The 22,455-nt window shown below is 44.4% G+C and overlaps 1 protein-coding gene across 1 annotated transcript in view; it reads right to left on the bottom strand.

Moving 5' to 3' along the window:
- The window catches only part of SKOR2 (SKI family transcriptional corepressor 2), a 38,805-nt gene extending 18,362 nt beyond the window's left edge, over positions 1–20,443 (bottom strand). Inside the window, exons 1-5 of the mRNA XM_072733662.1 lie at positions 17,758–20,443; positions 16,636–16,699; positions 16,139–16,213; positions 4,248–4,313; positions 3,769–3,867 (exon numbers count right to left, since the gene is read on the bottom strand). Coding sequence (XP_072589763.1) covers positions 3,769–3,867; positions 4,248–4,313; positions 16,139–16,213; positions 16,636–16,699; positions 17,758–20,400 — 2,947 coding nt within the window. The 5' untranslated portion in view covers positions 20,401–20,443. The remainder of the gene's footprint in view (positions 1–3,768; positions 3,868–4,247; positions 4,314–16,138; positions 16,214–16,635; positions 16,700–17,757) is intronic.
- Between the last annotated feature and the right edge of the window lie 2,012 nt (positions 20,444–22,455).

Genomic DNA, 22,455 nt, shown 5'->3' on the forward strand with positions numbered 1-22,455 from the left:
AAAGGAGAGAGAAAACCACTCAACACAGAATGACTGCAGTACCAGCTAGAGGTGAAAGAAAGATGGGATAACCATATTCAAGTGGATGAAATGTAGTTTGTTTTTTAATAAAAGTAAAATAAAACCTTAACAGTATCATGGAAGAGTAGCTTTTATAAGAATCTAAAATGTCGACATAGTCAAAATCTACTCCTGAAATATTTCTCGAAGCCCCTAGTCGAGGAAGTCCGTAGGGCCTTCCCTGTTGTAACTGACTGGACTTTCCTTTAATTCTCTCAAGTGTCATGAATTTGTCACATGCAAATTCCAAGGACTCCACCTATGAGCCCTCACTAATCTCCTACAAACCAGTTTTCAGTTTCCCAATCTTATCCCTCATTGTCGGTTTTAATCTTCTTGGATGTAAAACCAGAATGTGTATCATTTACTGAGAGGATGTCCTGTGCTCACAAGAAATGCCTACTGTAAGAGTAGGAAGTCTTCCTGTAGGTGGTGGCTCAACCTGTGTCCCAAATGATTAGGAATGCTTCGATGAGGGGAGGCATTCCAGACTAGAGAAACATAATCCGAGAAGGTGGAAAGCAAGGGGAGAGAAGTGATCTGTAGGATGACTGGAGCTCAGCAAGGAAGGAAGTGGAAATAAGAAAAGAGAGGTTAATTATTGGCCAATTACAGAGGGTTTTGAAAGCCAGTCAGGGGTTAGATACAACACGATCAACAAGAGGCATCACTATGCTTTCTTGGGTGGAAGATCTGAAGCCAAAGGTAGAGCTTTGTAAGACTGGGCTCATGGCAATGGGCAGAAAGAGCTGGAGTGGAGAAGGGAGGAGAGAGCCCAGGGCACCCCACTGTAGTGACAGGGGAGGGAGGTAGCGGCCTTCTCCGCTGGTTGCCTCATCCCAGCAACTCTTTGGTAGGTCTCCAGTTCAGGGCCAAGTTGGTACCCGTGGCTAGTGGCAAGAGAGTAAAATGAATGAAAAAAGACCTCCAAGGACGGATGCCATAACAACGGAAGGTATAGGATGCCGGCAGAGAAGGGAGCATGGAGTGGGGGGAAGGGGACTCAATGATTTTGGTGGCAACAATGACTTCCAGACTGACAGCAAGTAGAGATCCTTGCTTATTCTTCCTCCACCAAACATCTGCCCCCAAGGATGGAGACTTGCTTTCTCCTCCCCCTCCTTCTGATCTTTACCTTATCCTCTCCGTGCCCAGATTTCACTCCTGCGGTCCTTATTATCCTTCAGAACCACAGCAAGAAGGCTACAGGAACTCCGAAATCCGGAGCTAGTTTAGAAACGCTTTTCTGGAGCTCAGTGCTAAGAACCTCCTCCTCCTCCTCCTCCTACCTCCTCGCCACCACCAGCCTCACAGGGGACAGTATTGAGCCCTTCAGGCCCTTCCTCTCATTTACTCCTCGCATCCTCCCACGAGATAGGAATTATCTGGCCCACTTGACGGTTTCCAAGGTCCCACGGCCAGGAAGTGGCGGAGGCCCAGAGCGAACCCAGGTCTGGGTTCCTAATTCTCACACACGATAGCTGGGCCGATAGCTGGGCCGAGGTCCAGGGTGTTCTAAGTCCACCGCAAGGGTCCTGACTCAGTGTCCCCTTCCTAGTAAAAGGCTCTTTGAAACTCTGGCCGGGATCCCTCTACGCTTTCTTCTGATGTGGCTTCACCAAGTTCCGTGCCTCCCGCTCCATCTGAGTGAATCTAGATCCGCCCGCCAGCCTCACGGCCTCTCACATTTAGTTAACAAGCACGTAATGCACATTTGCTATTTCCATCGGTGTGAAATTAACTGCCTCTTTGTGGTGTGTCTAAACCACGCATTATTCAAACTTGGGCACACACATGCCACTTCCTTGGTCAGCGGAGGACGTTGCAGATAAAAAACAGGAACATTTTTGTTGTTGTTTAATTGAAGTGTTTCATGTATGTGGCAATCATAGGGGATTAGTTTTAATTCAAAAGGGTGAATGAATGATAGGTCTGAATCAAAATGGGCCAGTCGTACTATAACATTTGAACATCTTTTTAACAGAAACGTGTATATATAGGATGGCAGAGCAATTAAGAAGAAGTGCCAATCATTATAAATTACTTAATTCCTTAAAATGATTAATTGACTTTTATAAAGGGGATAAATTATGGATACACTGACTTTATGGGGAGCTAGGTGGGTACTTGAGCAGTTCAGTGGAACTTTGACCCTCTCTGCTGGATCTAAAAGCTAGGATTTGCAAACTTAACAATGAGATAAGTATCAGCTTGTAGGGGAAACAAATAATTCAATATCTCCTCATTGCTGCAAAGAACTGGGTATTAAAATATTGTTTTAGAAATGAGAGAGGATCGTGGATCCTTTAGAAGCACTTGGCTTTTCCGATGTCAGAGATATTTTTTAAATGTTTCTTTCTCTTTTTCTCGAAGCTACAATGTCACGATGATCCTAACACACTATCTAAAGCTATAGGCCATTCTCCACCCTTCCATCTTACGTGGGGCCTCAGCAGGCAGTCTCAAGATTCAAAACACTGAAGCACTGCAAATTCCGAGCCTCCCCTGTGGCTACTGAGAGATCACAAACTTGGCAGACCCTATTGCTCCTTGTGGTCAGAGCTCTCTCTTCCATTGTGCATCCTCCTTGTTTTCTACCCCTGCTAAGTGTTCGGTGACCTCAGTTTGAGACGTGTCAGGAACCCAGTCCTCTTCAAAGAGGCTACCTGAGAAAGCATGTCTTTTAGCTGTGCTGACAATCTCATTTGAGAAGCCCTGGTGAACGCAGGCCTTCATGCTCATATTATTAAAATTGTCACAAGTACTGAAAAATCTTCTCCCAGATGCTGGTCTGTGGCCCTAGCACAGGAATTGCCAATGTGAGTTTTGTGATTCTTGGATTAATAAAGGAGGGGCATGCTGACATTTTAAAAAAGAGACCCAGAATAAAAGCTAGTATTAAATTTACAGAATTCAAAACATACATTTATATACTATTTTCTTTCCTGCTTTCCTTTCTCTGGAACAAGGAATATGACTAAAGGAAACTCCAAAAAGTTTGAAAAAGCACCACTGTGACATATTTGTCCAAATGTGATCCAGCCCAAGGCTGGTGAATTTTAGAAATTTGGACACCTAGCATTAAATTCTAGGACTCTGGGAATAGAATTGACACATTTTATGCTACAGTATCTGCCACCAAATTTGGAATGGAATTTTAACATTAAATATGAATGGAGAATCTCAAATTGCTAAATTATACTAATCTCAGTCAATAAAATAAATATACGTACATTGAATCATTAAATTATAAATCTTCATATTTATATACATTTCAAGCACCAGGAAGCTCTCCAGCTATAGCCAAGAATAAAAAATAATTGTTCTTTTGTTTTTCCTACCTTGGAGAATAAAAAACCCTGAGTAATTATTTTGTTTTAAAATATACAATCTAAAAATAGAGTATTTAAATACGTCTACATATTTAATGATAGATTCGCATGCATATTTTAAATATACATAGTACATACACACAGATACACATATATCAATATAATAAATACCAAAAGGTTCTCAGAAGAAATTTTATCTGTGAGCTGATTCAAAGCAAAAGTAACAGGCTAAAATTTCCAAACATGTAGACGGAGGCCATGGGAAGACCCTATGGCACTTTATACAAGCACTTCATACTCAGAAGCTTATTTTTAAGCCTAATAATAGAAACGTCATCACATATCATAGTGCAATAAAATAAAAGTGATTTCTTACTGAATACTGGGAAAGACGTATTTCCTTTTAACACTTGGAATTCTTGTTCTAGTCGTCTCCGTAAATCTATTTGTTCAAATAAAACCTTCTGAAGTTCTTCTAATAAAGAAAAACAGAAGAGTCATTTTACAAATCTTTACAAATAACTCTCCAGAGAACTGTTATATATGGCAATTTATTATTATAAGACAAAATATTTTACCAGTTTAAAAAGTGTTGCATAGACATAGGATAGATTTTGTGCAGAAATCCATGAATATAAATCAATGTAATATATTATTTTAAAGTATTATATTACAGTGTCATGTATTGATTGATATGTATGCATTAATCTCAATTATATCCACCCAATGGTCCATATATTATTCATATGTTGCTTGTCAAGCTTAAAATATGGTGTAGAACAAAAATATCCTCCTATTATCTCCATGGTCTTTTGAAGCTACGAGAAGTTCTACAGAATTAAAACTTTTCTTTACCTTTCCCCATATTTTCAACATCCTTTTTGAGTGAATGAGGTGAATTTGTCTCTTGCGTGTGTTCACCTTTAAAAAAAAGGAGAAAAAAATATTGGTTCTGTGTAGTCTGTTTTCTGAAAGATTTTCTTTTTAAAAAAATATTGTATTTATTTATTTGAGAGAGAGGGAGAGGAAGAGAGAACTCAAGCAGACTCAGCACGGAGCACCGGCCCAACACGGGGCTGGTTCTCACAACCCTGAGATCATGACCTGAGCTGAAACCAAGAGTCAGATGCTCAACTGACTGAGCCACTCAGGTGCCCCTCTTTTCATTTTCTTTTACTATCTGCGAAGGAGCTTGGTTAATAATGACTTGAAAGTGGAAGTTCTCAGAACCAAATGTTGTCCTCACTTTCTCATGTGCAAATCCCCTGACGCAGCACGGGAGCTACAAGAGGATGCCGTCCACCTAACCTGAAGGGGCAGCCCCCTCCCAGCCACCACCACTACCCACCCTCTCCAAGGCAGGTACTTGCTAGCTGGGTACAGAAGGAGGTTGAATTGTTAACACATCTGGAAGAATTCTGATCAGAGTTCCTCTCTTCCAGAAGCGAAGGAGCCTAGTGGCAAGTGGAAGACTCTCAAGGTTGTGGAAGCAGAAACCACCTGCCTTCTTGGGTCATCACAATTTGGGGCAGTTAGAAAGAAACAGGAGGCGGCTTTTGTCGTCCTCAGGAGAGAACGCATAAGCCTGGAGCGATTTCCTAATAATTGATAGTTGGTTGTTTTTTTTAATCAACCTAAAACAGAGGCGTGAAATAAGTCATGTTACTTTGTAGTATCTCATGCTTGCTGATTGTTTTGGAACTACTCAGTCTTCAACCAATAAAGACTAGATTGTGGGTAAAGGTCAGGTACCGTTCTTACCTATTTTGTTTATGTGCTAACTAGAATGATGGCAAGCTAAGAAAATGTATTTATGGACAGTCATAAGTTGAGTCTACATAATCTAGAAGACATAAATAAACCAAAGGAATCCAAGCATTTAGCTAGCCAGAATTTGTTTTTCTAATTTCAACCTGCTATCTGCAAACATCCACACAAGGATATAATTAAGCTTTCCATTTTCATGTACAATAGTCCAGACAAAGGTGCCTTCAGGTTTCACAATTCCCTCTTCGTTGACCCCCTGGAGTAGCTCCTTCCTCTGTTTCCATAGTCTTATCTGCTTACTCACGTTCCACATCCCCCAGTCTTTGTGCTACTTGAAGGCAGGGGTTCTGTGTTTCCTTCACTGCCAGTGCCTAGCAAAATACCAGACACTGAATAGGTATTCAAGAAAGTGTTTTCAGTTGTTACTGAAAGGAACCCCATGAGGTCATAAGTTCTACACTATGGCGGGTCAGAATGCATCATTTCAATTTTCTCCTCACTCTTCACGCATTTCCCTTCCTCAGCAAGAAACAGAATGTAATGGCCCCAGGCACTTGTAGGAATACCGGGCAATTTCGCCATCAAGGTAAACATTCCTGCAAAAAGGGAAACAGAATTTCTTCATGAAGCAGTGGCCTACGGTGTCAAGGACAGACAGGAATATTTTTAATGTGATATTATAAATGGTGATTCTGCATTCTATCCAATGACCGTGGGGAGTGAGTATTCGCAGGAATGAGTGGATGCATATACGTCTATAGGTAGATACATGTATGTGAATTTACATATATGCAAATATTCCTGCATACGTGCATAGTGATGAAAAGGTGCTTCCTCTTCCCATCATCAGGACAATCCTATCTTAGGCATCCCCGAGTTCCTTAACGACGGGCATTTTCTCTACTACCTAGATCATAAATGTACGACCTCATTCTCACTTTGGTCTTGGACATGACCTCTATCGGCTTTGAGCATTAAAACCTTGGCTTTCTTCTTCATATAGAATAATGAAAATATCTGTGAAGCATTTTATATATACACTTCAATCTAATTCCTATAAAATTCTACCATCTAAAAGGAGAGTAACATGAAGGTTGATAATAAAGTATAAATATATAAACCAAGAATAATGGTATTTTGAAATGAAAATAAATGCATATTATGCGCAGTTTTATCTCTGTTTACTCCAGTCTCAGTCAACCACTTAAATGCATAGCTGTTTCATACTCACATACAATACTGAGTCTGAACAAGAGAAGAAACAAGCATGCGTGTACCTCTGCATCCACCTACAGGGCAGAGTGAGACTTCACCATCCCAGCCACTTGAAACACGATTTAAATGAGATTGTTTGTTTCTGAATAGGCAACTCTGGAAGCTGTGTCCTTATCACATTACAGACCTTTTGATTCATGAGTGTGTTTTATAGACTGTTTATCTTACATTTTAGTTGGATAATTAAATTTAAAAATTGAAATATGATATGTAAACATGCATTTCTTTTCTACTTCACGGTTAGGAGGTTCACATAGGTGTGAAACCATTAAACAAATAGCTAGTTATGGAAACTACATTAACCACACACAAATCTACCGATGATATTAATAAGTTTTTCTCTTCATCGGCTTCGTGGAGCTTTTATTAATATTTTACAACAGTGTCTCTCTCAAATAGATATGCTGGCAATTTCCTGGTAAAACCTGCCAATGTGGAGCTTGGAAGATTTCAAATATCTCACTTATAAAGGTTTTTTTTTTTTTTTAATGGTTTAAATGTTAGGTAAATAAAGAGCACAGACACTTCAGTTGCCTTTTGTATATCTTTTACTGGACTGTTGCCTTTTGTATATTACTAATCTGTGAAACCAGATTGTTAATGGTGGTTAAAAATGACCTCTGGGAGCCTGGATATGTTTGTTCAGTATTACTGCTAATGTTTTCCATCTGGTTAAAAAAAAAAAAGCAGTCTAATACTAGATTAAATAAATGAGATTTAGTTGACAATGAGCTTCCAATTTTTATAAATATTCCATTAGGCTAAATGCATTTTACTTTTCCAAAATTAATGAATGGGTTTGGAGACATCCAAAAATTACAACCTTCTCACTCTATTTCCCCTTAAAAAAAAAAAGTAACAAAAAAGCAGGAGGAGATCTTCATTGTGTAGAGTGATAGGGGGAAAATTATAATATGGAAGGATTATTTTTCTTAGATGCCAGTCCTAAAATATATCATTAATTCAGACTGTAAAAGATAATAGTTGGGTGGCCTAGAGTTAGGGAGTAATGGATAATAAGGGCATAAAATGCATCTGGTGGACTGATGTGACCAGAAGCTGCCACTCCGGGACATGCCTGCAGCAGGACTCTACAAGTGCATGTTCATGGAGCCAGTTTGCTGTGACTCGCACCGCTGCCCATGAATCCAGGTGCTCAGGGCAGCATGGTGCCACAGCTGGGAAACTTCACCCCTGCAGCGCAAGCTGGAGAGCCTGGGGTCACATGCTTCCTGCTCCCAAGGTCTCTCCAGGATCCCCAGGCACCAGTGGTCCCACATTCCAGGTGAAAGTTCCACCCCACACTTGGTTCTGCCCTCACAGAGCCAGCAGAAACTGGAAGGGCAGGAGGGCTGGGCAGGAGAATATGCCACAGTAAAGCAGGCACGAGCAGTAAAAAGCAAATGAGGGGGAAAGGGGAATATCCAGTGGAAAACAAAACAAAACAAAACAAATCCAAACAGGTTCAAATAAAACCTTCTCCACCGATTCATTAGCACCACCTTTCAAGGTACAAGGGTAATTACTTTCTCTTAAGTATCATGACACACCTCTGCTTAAGAAACTCGCAGTGGCTTCCCATGGTCTACACTGCATAATTCACTCTAGATTACCCTGTGCCAATGCCTCTAGGTTCTCCTGTAACCTTGTTCCATTCAGCTACACCCAGCTGCCTTTCTCTCTCAGCAAGCACAAACCCTTTCCTCTGCTTGGGTCTTTAGTCTTCATATCTGCTGGCTCGGCCTTCTGTCTTCACCCTTCCCAAGGTTCCCCCCCACCCCCCCCGCCGCCCCAGCCCTGCCTGTCCACCCAAGGCCCCTACTCTTCCATCAAGTCTTTCTCAACATCTGCAAATGCTGCTGAGCCATTCCTTCCTGGGCTCAAGTTCCAAGTGTTTATTGTCTTTACTCTACCACCTGACATTGCAGGGTTTCAGCTCTGTAAGTCCAGTTTCCCCCAGCTAGATAATTTGTTTTTGGAGGGCAGAGAGACCTTACCCAGCAGGTCACCCCATCATCTCTACCTCAGGGAGGGGCACAAACACTGTTTGCTCTTAACTAAATCCAATCTGGTTTGCAAAAGAAATACCAAGCAATGCTGCTTTAAATCCTCCATTGTTACAAGGCTGTTTAAGCACTAACTCATTCCTACAAATGAAAAAGCACATTTTGATCCATTCAGATAGTTGAAGACATACTCTATATTTTTGGTTTACTGGGAAAGTTTGTGATGTTTCAATTTTTGTTTTTTTTTTTTAATTTTTATTTATTTATGATAGTCACACACAGATAGAGAGAGAGAGAGGCAGAGACACAGGCAGAGGGAGAAGCAGGCTCCATGCCGGGAGCCCGATGTGGGATTTGATCCCGGGTCTCCAGGATCGCGCCCTGGGCCAAAGGCAGGCGCCAAACCGCTGCGCCACCCAGGGATCCCTCAATTTTTGTTTCTGTCTGACATTTTGAAATTTGCTTTCAGAGCTAAAATCATAGCACTGACTTTTAACCAAGACACGAAAATATTAATGTATTAATGTATATGTCTGCTGTGGCCTCCAAGAGTAAAAATACCTTACATTTTCAGAGCTTATTTAGTTTTAAGAGCCAAATGAAGGTCAGATGACCTGTTAAGTTGGTGGTCATGGGACAGGACAAAAAGCTGATTAAATAGATAATTACTCTTCTCAGGCTAAAACTTGAATTTAAGAAACAAGAGCATTTAGATACTGTACCCCGCATGCATATAGGGTTTGTGAAGTATGCAGGGTACAATATGAAATGTACTCTTCATTTGGATGAAGAGTTAAAGTGTTGACATTCACCCATCCCTTCTATGGAAATATCCTCTCTCTCACTTCCTCCTCAGGTCTCTACTCCCTGGAGCCTGGAACCAGCATTCAGAGGCACTGCCCCAGGCAACAGCCCCAGGGCCTGAGCTGCTTATCACTATAAGGGCTTCTATGTTCCTTTGGGACTGTTGTTGACAACACTTGATGACAAACATTTGGAGAAAATGTTCCCATTGTGCAAAGAAAGGGTTTCATTTAATTGTACACTGAAGGATAAATTTAGTCAATGAAACTATTTTGGTTTGGGGTTGTGCCTCTACATAAGGCACGTGTGCCCTCTAACATTTAGATGAGGAGTGAAGATTTCAGTCAAACATCCAGATGTTTCCAGAGTTGGTGGGTGGGCTCTCCAGTGCTACCCTACTTGCTCCAGGGCCAGAGAGCAGATCCTGGAAGAGCAGTTGTGATTGTGGAGATTGTGGTTGTTCCTGGACTAAGGTTCTCAGCCTCCTAACTCTCTGCCTCTGCTTCCTAGCAGCATCTGCCCAGGACCTGGCCTTCCGTGGAACAGACTCCACTTATACATGTTTAACTCCCAAATAAACGCTGAATTCTAATAATTAATCTTAGTTTTATATTCTGGTTTTAATGTCAATTTCCAGGAATTTTTACTTTCTCTTTTCTTACAACCAATCTTCGAGATACAATGGGGATGGGGTCAAAGTTCATCTGCAGTAAGCATAACTAGTACACTTAACAATTACCAGAATGTAGCACAACATATGGTTTAGAGAAGTTTTTAAGAACACTTTGCATTAGGGCATTAAAAAATCAATGACACAGAAAGCAAGGTTAAATAGTTTTCTCCTTTATCAGTAGGACACAGACTTCTGCCAATTTCTTGGTGTTAAATTCTACATTAAATTCTTCCCCTGTGACGTTTGGCACTTCAGTGAGGTCACAGAACAGAAGAGAAAAGAAAATCAATACCCCTGGAGAGGGTATGCTACCGAATGAACTAACTAAATATTAACTCCATTAGCGGGGAAAAAAAGTAGTAAGAATAAAATTAATAGTAGGGAAATTATAACAAACAGAGTTACAGCGAACTTTATATTTCACGATCAAAATTTGTTGCAAGTTTGTATACACATTGCTTCTTGAATTAGTATATCTTGAGTTCATTTAAAATTCTCTGGAGTTTCAGAACTTGTGCTTTAAATAAATGCTATTTTTTTTCTGGAGAATTCTTTACTGTCCTTCTCTATCTCCTTAAATTCCATATACATTTTTTAAAAAAAACATTAGTAAGAGGGGGGGATTTTTTTTTTAATAAATAAAAAGAGACTGATATCTGAAATATGGAGATAATTTAATTTTGAATACATATATTGAAAAACCTCAAAATTCATTGTTCACAAAAATGTCTACAGTAATTCAGAGGTGGGAGATTTTTATCGAATTTTACAGGGCACAAAGCAATTAAGGTATTTATCCAAAGTCACCTAGTGAGAGAATTAAAACTCAGATCTACCAGTTGTACTTCCTAGAATTTTTCTTTTTCTTCTTTTCCTTTTAAAAAAAATCGTAAGCATGTTCTAGGATTGAATGGAATAATAAATCAGAGTGCCTCATTCGCTATATATTCATGAGAAGTGTAACTGCTTCTTACTATTCTCAGAAATCCGTCCATAGCATATTAAGTACACTAGAGAATCATACCAGTGAAATCAAATTGATTTTAAAACTTCTATACATATAACAAGATGCAGCCACGCTCAGAGTCCAATGGTGCCAGCGTTTCTACAATGAAATGTATTGAAATCGGGGATGACTCCACTTCCGTGATTTCCTTGACCTGCCATAGCTTTGAGCTGTCTCACCAGCTTACCCCACTGCATTCAATTTCAAATCACTTAACTTCACTAAAGTTATTCAAAATGGATATGCAAAACCTTACTCTGGGATTGCAAGCAAAATGCTGTCATTTATATTTTTCAGTAGGTAATATTTTGACCAAACTACCAACCCCCCTAAACTATATTACTTGGCTTTAAGCCATGGGTCTAATTTTAAAGAGACCCATGGATAGAAGTTCTACAGGCTTCTGAGGAATTTTGGCTGCTTAAAAACTTCATATTTCAGCCTTCTATTTATATAGAAATACACTACCTGCTGTGTGTAAGGCTAATGATTATTAGCAGGGAAGTTCTTAAAAATTCATTTGAAGATATTATCCTTTAGATTCCTGAAAAGTAATAGTTACTAATAAGGCTGAAAGGTTGAAGGGAGGGCAGCCCAGGTGGTTCAGTGGTTTAGCGCTGCCTTTGGCCCAGGGCATCATCCTGGAGACCTGGGATGGAGTCCCACGTCGGCTCCCTGCATGGAGTCTGCTTCTCCCTCTACCTGTGTCTCTGTCTCTCTCTCTCTGTGTGTCTCTCATGAATAAATAAATAAAATCTTAAAAAGAAAAAAAGGTTGAAGGGAGACTAAATTTAATTAAAGTGATGAACTAAAAAAAAAAAAAAACCAACACAAAACTGGACTTAGGTATTGTTGCTAAACTAAACTTATACTGGGAAACAATTGAAGCTAGAATCCATATTTTAAAGATATATCTATACCTTTACTTGTTTTGAGAAAGGACATAGAAATTCCTTGATAATGGCCACAGGAGTGAAAAATTCAAATCAAAATAAAAAATTGCACCCTTAGATAATTTGTAAAGACATTTCATTTTTCTATGTTATACTGAATATGTGCTGACATAAAATCCTGGTATTTTCCAATAATAATGATTGAATTAAACACTAGCTAAAGGAATACACAGTTCCATAAACCTTATCTGACCAATATTATAGGATTCATTTGGCATTACAGGTTATTTGGCATTCCCTTCTTTTAATTGGAAGCAACCAGAGGACATAGATTGGTATGGATTCTATCTCTGAATTCCCAGTGCCTAGCAAAGCATCTAGCACAGGATAGGCATTTGGAAGTACTTGCGGAGTAATTGAGTAGATTAATAAATTAATGTGATCATTTAGAGTGGAAGTTAACAGTTGTTGCATGGGAAGAAATATTGCCATTCATGAACAGAGTGTTCTGGATAAAACATTCTACTACTACCACTTCAAAGCAGCTAATCACAGGTCTTCATAATTTTATTGGGTCTTCTGGATTTTTGACGCTTTGCTAAATGAATAAATTCTTGGAGTCTGATCACAAGTAAATACATTTAATACCAAAACACTGGCTAAGTAGGTGCTCACTCTGGGATTTTTCTCAAAAAGGCATTTCAATACAAAGACCATGAGTTAATCTTCCCTGCAAAACAGGACAGCTGAAGGTACACCAAGGTTAGTCTCACACCAATCCAAACTCCTTAACATTTTTGGGGCTTAAAACTCATCTCCACATGCTCAGCAAAAGAACCAAAAGGATGACATTCTTCTGACCCAAGATTCCAAGATAAATTTAACAAAATGAGCATTCGTTCATTTCAGTAATATTTGTCATCTCTTCCATGTCCCACCTGTCTCCCATTCAACATAGTATAATATAATAAAACCTACTACCTACATACATTTCTGAATAATGTGAGAATAAAATTGTAATATGGAAAATCAATGTGGAGCAAGTTTCTCTGGGAATCTGTATCAAATTAATTATTGTGAGGAAGGGACCAGTAATATATCAATAGTATGACTTGGTATTATTACCAACATAACTATTGACTGTACTACCCTGAGCTCCAGGCACTGTGGAATTTTTATGTATACACTGATCCTGACTATACTTTTCCTTAGTTCCTTTTGGCATTTGTATTTCTGTATGAATATCAAACAACAGTGGATTCTGTGGTTTCTATCCATTCTGGAGTTCTGATGGCTTTTCAGGGTTTACTGAACTTACTAAGCATGGGGGAACCAAACCACTTCCAAGGACAAGAGGAACATGTTCTCAAATGGAACCAGCCTACCCGTCCAAATTGGAGGAAGATGGAGAAGTTCAGTTTTTAACAGATCTACAGGGACTATTAATATACATGAAGAGAACATAACTCTGTGAAGGAATCAGTATGTTTCAAAACTTTAGATTTCTTTTTTTTTTTTTTTTAATTTTTTATTTATTTATGATAGTCACAGAGAGAGAGAGAGAGAGAGGCAGAGACACAGGCAGAGGGAGAAGCAGGCTCCATGCACCGGGAGCCTGATGTGGGATTCGATCCCGGGTCTCCAGGATCGCGCCCTGGGCCAAAGGCAGGCGCCAAACCGCTGCGCCACCCAGGGATCCCAAAACTTTAGATTTCTGATGGGTATGCACATTTGTTAAAATGTGAACTTGAAAATTTTATAACAAATATGAATACTAGCTATTAAGTGTCTTGTAGGAATTAAAATTCCTAAGAAAAAATTATTTCAGTTTGTGGAATTTGGATTTTCTCATTAAATCTATGGAAATTCCTTTAAATTGTAGCAACTTAAATTTCAAACTATCTCATACTTTTGTTCAAATAATTGCTACCTCTTGAAAAGCTATACATATTTTACATCTTTTATAGAAGATTTACAAATTTTTATTTCCTTCAAAATTTGCACCCGAATAGAGTAACAGCTTAGCACAAGCAGACTTACGATGATTTATGATTTAGCTAAATGAAGTGTAAGGTCTGGTGTGGATTATTCTCTAAATGTGTTATTTTATATTAAATGCATGTACACTACAATTTGAGCTTTAATATCACCAACAGCCGACTCCGAAATAAAAACTTCTGAATCCAACCTTAAAATTAATGCAAGTAAATTACAGTGTACTAATTTTAACAAGCACCACTACATTAAAACCAGTCTTAAGATTAGTAAATCAAAAGTGGAGTCCATGTCCTGCCTCTGAATGGACTACATTACTAAAAAATACACAGTCGCGGCTATATGAAAGTTTTCTTATTTTATTGGACTTTGAGCTTCGTGGGGCCTCCTCACAAAACGAGGTCATACATAAAATAAAACAAAACCAAATAAAATCTCCCCCTCGCAGAGGAAGTGATTGATGGTGCCACCAGGATGTGACACAGCTTTTAAATTCTCTGAGCTTGGTGTATTTTGGTAGAGGGGTATGAGAATTACCTAAGCGCTCACTGCTTGTGCAGCACAGACCCAACACAGGCCTCCCTCCACTTCAGCTGTTGAAACAGCCCGAGTTAATTTGCATTCACCAGAGTACATAGAGACTCCCATCTGCGGTTTCCAGGCATGGGAGAAATTGGGCTACTTTTAAATCTATTTTTAGCTATATAGAGCCGCTAAATAGCATTTGATCTGGGGCTGAGGAATGTTGCTAAAATTGTTTTTTCATATTCATGAATGTGTTGTTTCCAGTGGCTATTAATTTCTACACATATCAAACAAACAAAAGCAATTGACTATCCAGAAATGTCTGGGAAATGGCTAGATATTACAGAATCAATCGAATAGAATTAGGAACCTTTTCTTGTGTGTATGTGCTAACCCATTAGAAATTCCTTGGTAGCAATCTTTTTCATTTCAGGCCTCAATTTTGTGAAATATCACACTAGGAAGGGAGGAGTTTCTGGCCAAATATCATTGCCTTTGTGACCCTACAGTGTACACTTCAGCTTGTCACAGAAAAGAAGCCACATTTAACAACAGTATCATATTAGACACTTAAGAGTAAATTTGTGAAAGGTAATTTTATGAAGTTTCAAAGAGTGCAAGGCTTTAGTGTACTGAAATGATAATAATAAAAAAACACTGAAAGCGTGCTAACAAACAGGTAAAGCCAGCATGTACAAAAAAGCAACGCTGTGTATTTCACGTGGATTTGATGTGGCCGCTAACCAAGGATACACCACAAAATGATTCTTACTAACTCCTTAGCACTGTCAACCAAACTGGGATGTTGATCAATATTTATAGAAAATATTCATGAAATAATTTGGAAATATCCGATGATCTAGAAAGCTCTCTTTCCACGATATAGAAAGCTAGGTTTTTCATGAAAATAGGTATTTGCCTTTTGCCATTTAAAATATTGAGGAGTTACTTTACGAGAAAATAAAAACAAAGGTTTGGAGACCTTTTTCATTGGACTTTGCTGTTATATAAGATTCCTTTAAGATCCCATTTTCTTTATTTCTGCGCCCCAAACCACTCTTTTCTCCCTCTCCCTCACTTCCTAGCTGGCTCTCTCTGTCTCATTTGACAGGCAAATTTGCAGACATTGCCGCAGGATAACAACCTCGTTTGACAGTCAATTAACCGTGAATACTCAAAGCCAAGGCAGTTTGCATTACATAAATGGAAAATTAGATTCCTTTTTCCCAAGAAACAAAACCCTCTCCTTAAGACACTGCAATAGACAACTTAGTATCAAAACTTCTAATCACGTCTTCCCCAAACCCCTTGGAGACATTTAGCAATCAGTAAAAGGTGGTTTCATTTAATTTGTATAATGTAATTTTTGTAAATGTATTATACATTTTGTGTAGAGATCATTATCATGGAGATAATATAAATGTTGGCATAGATGTCATAAAACACCTTTAATGTCTTTCTGACAGATATTAAAAGCAATAAGCTGTGATCCTTTTTAATGGAAGGTTTCTAAGAGAACATTTCAATTATTGTCATTTTATGCTTTTCCAGCCTGTTTCATTGTGTAACCTGATATATTTCTGAGTTTTCTTCTGAAATATGCCCAGCAATTAATAATCTTATTGCTATTAATGTCACTGCTTTCCCATTTGTGTTTTTCTTAGTTATATCTACTAGGAATTGTTCTTCTTCTTTTTTTTTAATCTTTACCCTTGTACTAAATATTCAGTCTTTTGATTATGAATTTCAGCCCCTCTCTCCGGCATCTGACTATTCATTCCTCCTATTTGTCCCCAGCATACCTGATCTTTCTCTCCAAAAATCTCCTCCAGAAGCATCAGAGTCTGTGATGAAAAAGCTATGCTCCTTGTTCTTGTCTAGAATCAAACAAAACACAAAATCTACAAGTGATCACACTGACAAGTGGCAAACAAAGACATCCAAGAATTTTAACCTGTATTTATGTATCTGTGTATGTTTCCAGTGCTGATGGCAAAGACTTAGGTTGAGAAGGGGGGCAACAGCACTGTTATTTGGAAAATCGCATTGCTTGGCAACTAAGAAAAAAACTAAGTGTTGCCCTTTAAAATACACTATACACACACACACACACACACACACACACACACACACACGAAAGGGCATGAAAATCCAATAGATGAAAATCCATGGAAGGGAGGCATGAAATCCAATAGATGAAAATCCATGGAAGGGAGGTGGGGGTGTGAGATGCTCCATGTAAGTGTCACACAAATGGTGAAATGCAGGAAAGAAAACTCGTGGCTTATTTTTCTTTTACCTGAAAAGTTGCTGTCGTCCTTTGTAGGTAAAATAACTTGGTTATTTTCCTTAGCTTTCTGATTCTGTGTGGAGAAGAATTAGATACACAAATCAATGCCTGGATCAAACCATATGCTAATGTCAACAGTCAGCAGGAAGAAGCATCAATAAAAGTGACTCCATGGAGCCTCAGGAGACATCATTTTTTGATGATTATCTTCTTTGAAGAGTCGTGGTACCTAAATACATGCGTACAACTACATGTACCTGCAACTGTCCTCTAAGAAGTAATATGTTAATTAAATACACACCTATGGTGGGCTCTGTAAATAAATGTGGCCCCTGATTTGTCAAATCTCCGTGACATTAGGACAGATTCACTTTACTCAGAAGCCCTTGAGTGTGTCCCTGTGCACACTCGAGTGAACACTGAATGCTGAGCCACTTAAACGTAACTGTGGTTTTTTGGGGGGGTCCCAGTAGCACTTGTGTGTCTGTGGAGGTTGGTTTGGGAGAAGCTGGTCCTGCTGGAGAGTCTATCTTTTGTTTTACTGGACATGGACACAGTATTTTACAGAGGTGTCCATTCTGGCTGGAGAGCTCTGGATTTCAAACCTCGATTAAAGCAGTTCAAAGGAAACTGAATTTAACTTTTGAAGTCAATGTATTTTCAATCTTTTTTGGGTCACGGCGGGGGGAGGTGCTTAACTATTGGGAAGAAAGGGAACAGGACTCTTCAGGCTGCTCCAGTTTTGTGGTCTCACTGCTTGGGGGGGAACAATTCTGCTCAGCTGGGGCGGGGGGCGGTGGGGGGGTGGTGGGGGGGAACAGAGGGGGTCGGTGGATCAGAGGAAGAACTCGGTCAGTTAAGGAGTCTTCCAACTTGTCTAAGCAGCCAACTTAAACGTAGGAGGGAATAGAGGCCCCGAAGCCTTTGAAAGGCTTTGTAAAAGAGAGACCAGAAACCACATTTTTATGGAGGACCACTGGCAGTAAAGAAGCCCTCCCAAACACACTGAATATTTCATTTCTGTGGGGAAATCTGGTGATTCATCTTTCCTGCGCATATGTAACTGATTCAGCCTAAAGGTGCATTTAAATAATAATAATTAGCTTGAAGGAGCCTAAAGGGGATATTTACATCTTTGTAGGAGGGCTGCTCCTCCAGTGATGGATGGTGGGCCGGGCTGCCCGTGCCCGGGCTGCCGCCGCCGCCGCCGCTTGCTTTCTGCGAGGCCAGGGGCGGGGGCGGGGGCGGGGGCGGGGGCGGGGGCGGGGGCAGGTCGGAGCCGCCGGGGTCCCCCAGCTTCCCGTCCTCCGGCAGCAGCCGGGACGAGTTCAGGGCGAGCGGGAAAGCGCCCGGCGCGGCCGGCGCGCGGTCCCGGCTGCTCCCCTTCTCTGACAGCCCCCGGCCCTGGAGGTACCGGCCGCCCCCGACTAAGGGGTCCCCGAGCAGGACCCCCGCCTCCTCGTCTTCCTCCTCCTCGTCGTCGGGGTCGCGACCTTCCTCCTCTTCTTCGCCCTCGGGGGGCTTGTGGCCCTCCACGTCCACCTCCTGCTCCTCCTCCTCGTCCTCGTCCTCGGAGCTGTCCTCGCTGGGGTAGCTGCAGCTGGTGCCCCCGGGGGACAGGAGGCCTCGGTGGTGCGGCTGCAGGGTCAGCGGGGGCGGCGGCGGCGGCGGCGGCGGCGGGCCCGGGTGGTGGCGCTCGGGGCCCGGCTCGTCGGGCTGCGGGGGCAGCAGCAGCAGCGGCGACGGCGGCTGCGGGTGGTGGTGGTGGTGGTGGTGCGGGTGGTGGTGGTGGTGGTGGTGGTGCGCGGGGGCCGCGTGCGGCGCCCCCGCCGACGCCCCGTGCAGCTTGGCCAGGCTCTCGGCGTCGTCCTTGCCGCCCACGGGCCGGAAGGCGCTCGAGTGGTGGTAGCTGCCCCCGCCCGCCTTGCGCCCCTCCAGGAGGTGCGGGTGGTGGGGCGCGGGCACTCGCGCTCCCGCCGAGCCCGCCGCGGTGGCGGTGGCCGCGGCCCCGGCCCCCGACGCGGCGCCGGGGTCCGCGGGCGGCGTGGAGCCGGCGCTGCAGTCCCCGCCGCTGCCGCCCGGGGGCGACTCGAAGAGAGCGTCGCGGGCGCCCGCGGCCCCGGCGGGAGGCGGGGGGCCGGAGCCCGGGCCGTTGGCCACCACGGGGGGCGGCTGGCCGGGCGGGGGCGGGGGCGGGGGCGCGGCGTCGGCGCCCGCAGGCGCGCCGCCGGGCTCGGCCAGGTCCAGGAAGGCCTGGCGCAGCAAGGCCGGGCTTTCTCCCAGCGCGCAGCCGAGCGCCGAGGGCGGCTGGGGCGGCGGCTGCAGGTACGTGGGCACCGGCAGCCCGCCTGGGGTCCGCGGAGGCCAGAACATGCAGAACGGCGGGTAGAAAGCGTCCTTGCGGCCCGCGGGCCAGAAGAGGCCGGACAGGCCGGCCTTGGGCGCCGCGCCCGCCGCGCCCGCGCCCCCCAGGGCCTCGGCCGCCGCGCCCGCGTCCTCCTTCTTGTGGCACAGGCCGAAGGCGGCGGCTGCGGCGGGGAAGGTGTAGGGGTGCGGGAAGAGCCCCCCGCAGCCCGGGAACTTCTGCAGCACTCCCCCGAAGGAGCCCTTGCTGGGCACCGGGATGACCGGGTAGCTGCGCGGGCCTTTGGCTCCGGCCGCCGCGCCCGCGCCCGCGCCCGCGCCCCCGCCGCCCGCGCAGCCGCCCCCGCCGCCGCCCGCGCCCGCGCCCGCGCCCGCCCCGGAGCCGCCCGAGGCCGCGGCCACCGACAGGCTGGCGGCGGCGGCCGAGAGGCTGGCGGCCGCCACCACGGCCGCCTCCTGCAGCGAGTCGTCGTCGTCGTCGAAGCGCGGCCGCTTGTGGTGCGCGTGGGGCGCGCCTGCCAGCTCGGCCAGGGGGGGCGGCGGCGGGGGCGGCGGGGGCGCCCCGAGCAGGTGCGGGCCCAGCAGGCCCCCGCCTCCCGCCACCGCCGCCGCCGCCGCCACCGCGGCCGCCTTGACGGAGCTGAGCGGGTGGCAGGCGGGATGCGCGCCGGGCTGGGGCAGCGCGCGCTTGCGGCTGCCGCCGTTGAACATGGCCTTGACGTCCTCCCAGGCGAAGACGAGCTCGTCCTGGGGACTCTTGTCCGTGAGCTTGAGATGACGGCGCCACGAGTTGAAGTTGGCTGCGTCCGGCTGCGTGTACTTGGCGTCGGGCGTCCGGTGCGAGTGGAAGATGAACTTGTTGGGCGAGAAGTACATGTTGCAGTAGCTGCATTTGATGCACTTGGCGCGGGAGCTGTTGTAGCGCGCGGGGATGAAGCTGCCGCGGCAGCCCCACGCGCACTCGTGGGACACGTCGAAGGCGAAGTTGTCGGGCAGCTTGGGCGGCCTGTTTTCGCCGAGGAACGACTTGCACAGGCGCTCGGCCTCCCGCTTGGTGATCATGCCGCAGCGGCGCGAGGAGATGGGCATGGCCCCCGCGCGCCGCAGGATCTCCAGCTGCACCGGCGTGCACTGCACGCACGTGATGCCCAGCGCCACGCGCCGGTTGTGGATCTCGTTGTAGCTGAAGTTCTTGAGGAGCGTGTTGGAGATCTGCGCCAGGCACAGGCGCTCCTGGCCGTCGATCACCAGCGACACGATGGGGATGCCGTACAGGATCACCTGGCCCACCTGGTTGGGTTTCAGGTTGGCGTGGCCCGGCCGCGGCTGGCTCAGCGCGTCGGGCTGGAAGGCGCTCGAGGGCGATGCCAGCAGGATGTCGTTGGGCCCCGGCAGCGGGCTGGAAGCCATTTCCTGCGCCGCGGAAGCGCGGGCCGAGCCCTCCGGGTCTGTCTTGGAGACTGCAATGGAAAGGAGAAAGCGTTGACTAGAGCCCTTTCAGCCCAAAACAGAGGGGGTGGTTTGAGTCGCTTAGGGAAGAATCAGAATAACTCCCTTGCTCTGGTTGAGACAAGATTAGCACTGGGCCAAGGGACCAGGTTTCAGACACAGGGAGGTGGGCCTCCCTTAGTTGTCTTCAAGGCTGCCCTTTGGAAACGAAGAGATTGGGAAGCACTTTTCTTCTATTCTAGACACATCCAAACAAAGTTAACTGTGTGTCTTTAAAAAAAAACAACAACAGTCAATTCCTAAGAAACTCAAAACCTTATCCCCGATGTATAGAAGCTGATAGAATAAAATGGCATGCCTGCTAGAAATGAGGAAGTAATGATGACAGTTGTGACTATAACAAGTATCAAAATTATGGGGACATGGCGTTTGGCCATTGAAACCCAAATTTAAAAAGAGAGACTATTTACATTTGCTTGAAAATAGATTGATTTTTTTTTTAAATAAACCCAAACCTTAAAAAAAAAGTTTTTGTGGTATTTGTGGTTTTTCCTTGGTGGGAGGGGGGGGGGGGAAATGCACTACCGGTTGAGACACAACTTATTAAAGCAAAACAAAATCCCTCCTCTCCCGTCTTTGCCGTTTAGATATTTTGATACCGTAATTAGAACTTTTTTGAAAGATGGGAAAATGTACAAAGCCATATGCGTGACTGCACCAGTATAGGTGGTCGTACTTCCAGTCTTTCAAAAGCCACTTGCTGAACTCAGTGGTTCTGGTTCCAGAGAAGCAGTTTAAAAGGATGAAGTTGTGGACGTGTAGCCATTTAAAAACTGTGTTCAGTCATTTCCATGACAATGAGCAAATAAGTACTGGCAAGTTTGCGAAGCCCAGAAACAGGGCAAAGAAAGTAACAATTCGTGGAGATCATTAGTGGCGGGCTTTAAAAGGCCAGTTTAGTTGGGAGATGAACCACTCTCTGTGACACTTCTTTTTCTGATCTGTGTGGACATCCCTGTATCTTTAAGGGGGGAGAGATGACCCACGCTTTGGATAATCCGTGGGCTAGGTCATCTGTGGGAGTGTTGAAAGCAGAAGCCCAGGATTGGGCCTGCTGTAAAATTCCTATCATCTTTGGTCCTGGAGATACCATAACGGGAAAATATCGAGTAATTTGAAAACACACAAGAAGTAAGCGAAAGAAATCTTTGTGATAAATGCTGCTAAGGCAAAAGCAACAAAGTTGTCCATTCCCTAGGAAGACAGACCATGGCCTTTCCACAGCTACATGTCATGTGGGGCGCGGCTGCCACTGCTACCCTTTGCCCTGGAAAATCACCGATGGCCAGTAGCATCGCCACTGTTGGCCAAGTACGCTGGAGTTTGCCATTAGAGTGATTTCAGAGGATACACTATCCTACTCTTTCACCCAAACTGTCCTACCCTCGCCCTCTCTGGGCCCCTGCAACATCTATCCCGATGCCTTTGCCCTGATGCCCCCTGGATCCTCAGCTCTCATTACCCTCCGCGGCCTCCATGAAGGTTGAACAAACCTTGACACAATCAAACGAGGCGAGAGCCTGGCTTGTCGCTTCGGATGGGTCGGCGACAATATTTCCAGGGGACAGGGCGTTAAACGGCAGTTCAAGGCACGGCGATACCTGGGCCTAACGTAACCGGCCCTAGCTTTGCCAAATGGTCCTTCAAAGCTCATTTCCCTCCCAAACAGGATTCATAAGATCGTAACACGACCCTGGGATCACGGGAACTCTCGCTCCGGAGCAACGGCGCAACGGCGCTCTAGGGCTCGGCCCTGGCGGGTACCCGCAGCCTTAGCAGCGGTAGATTGGGCAGGATGTCTCCTCCTGGATGTCCTCCACGTTCACCCCAAACCCTCCCAGAAGCTCCTATCAGAGCAGAGACACCAATAAGAGGGTTGAGGCTTTTTTTTTTTTTTTTTTTTTAAGCGAGTGAGGGAGAAGAGACAAAAGTTAGTTGACCCGAGAAGGGACGCTG

This window comes from Vulpes vulpes, chromosome 13 (genome assembly GCF_048418805.1).
Source record: "Vulpes vulpes isolate BD-2025 chromosome 13, VulVul3, whole genome shotgun sequence".
In the NCBI taxonomy this organism is placed as follows: Eukaryota; Metazoa; Chordata; class Mammalia; order Carnivora; family Canidae; genus Vulpes; species Vulpes vulpes.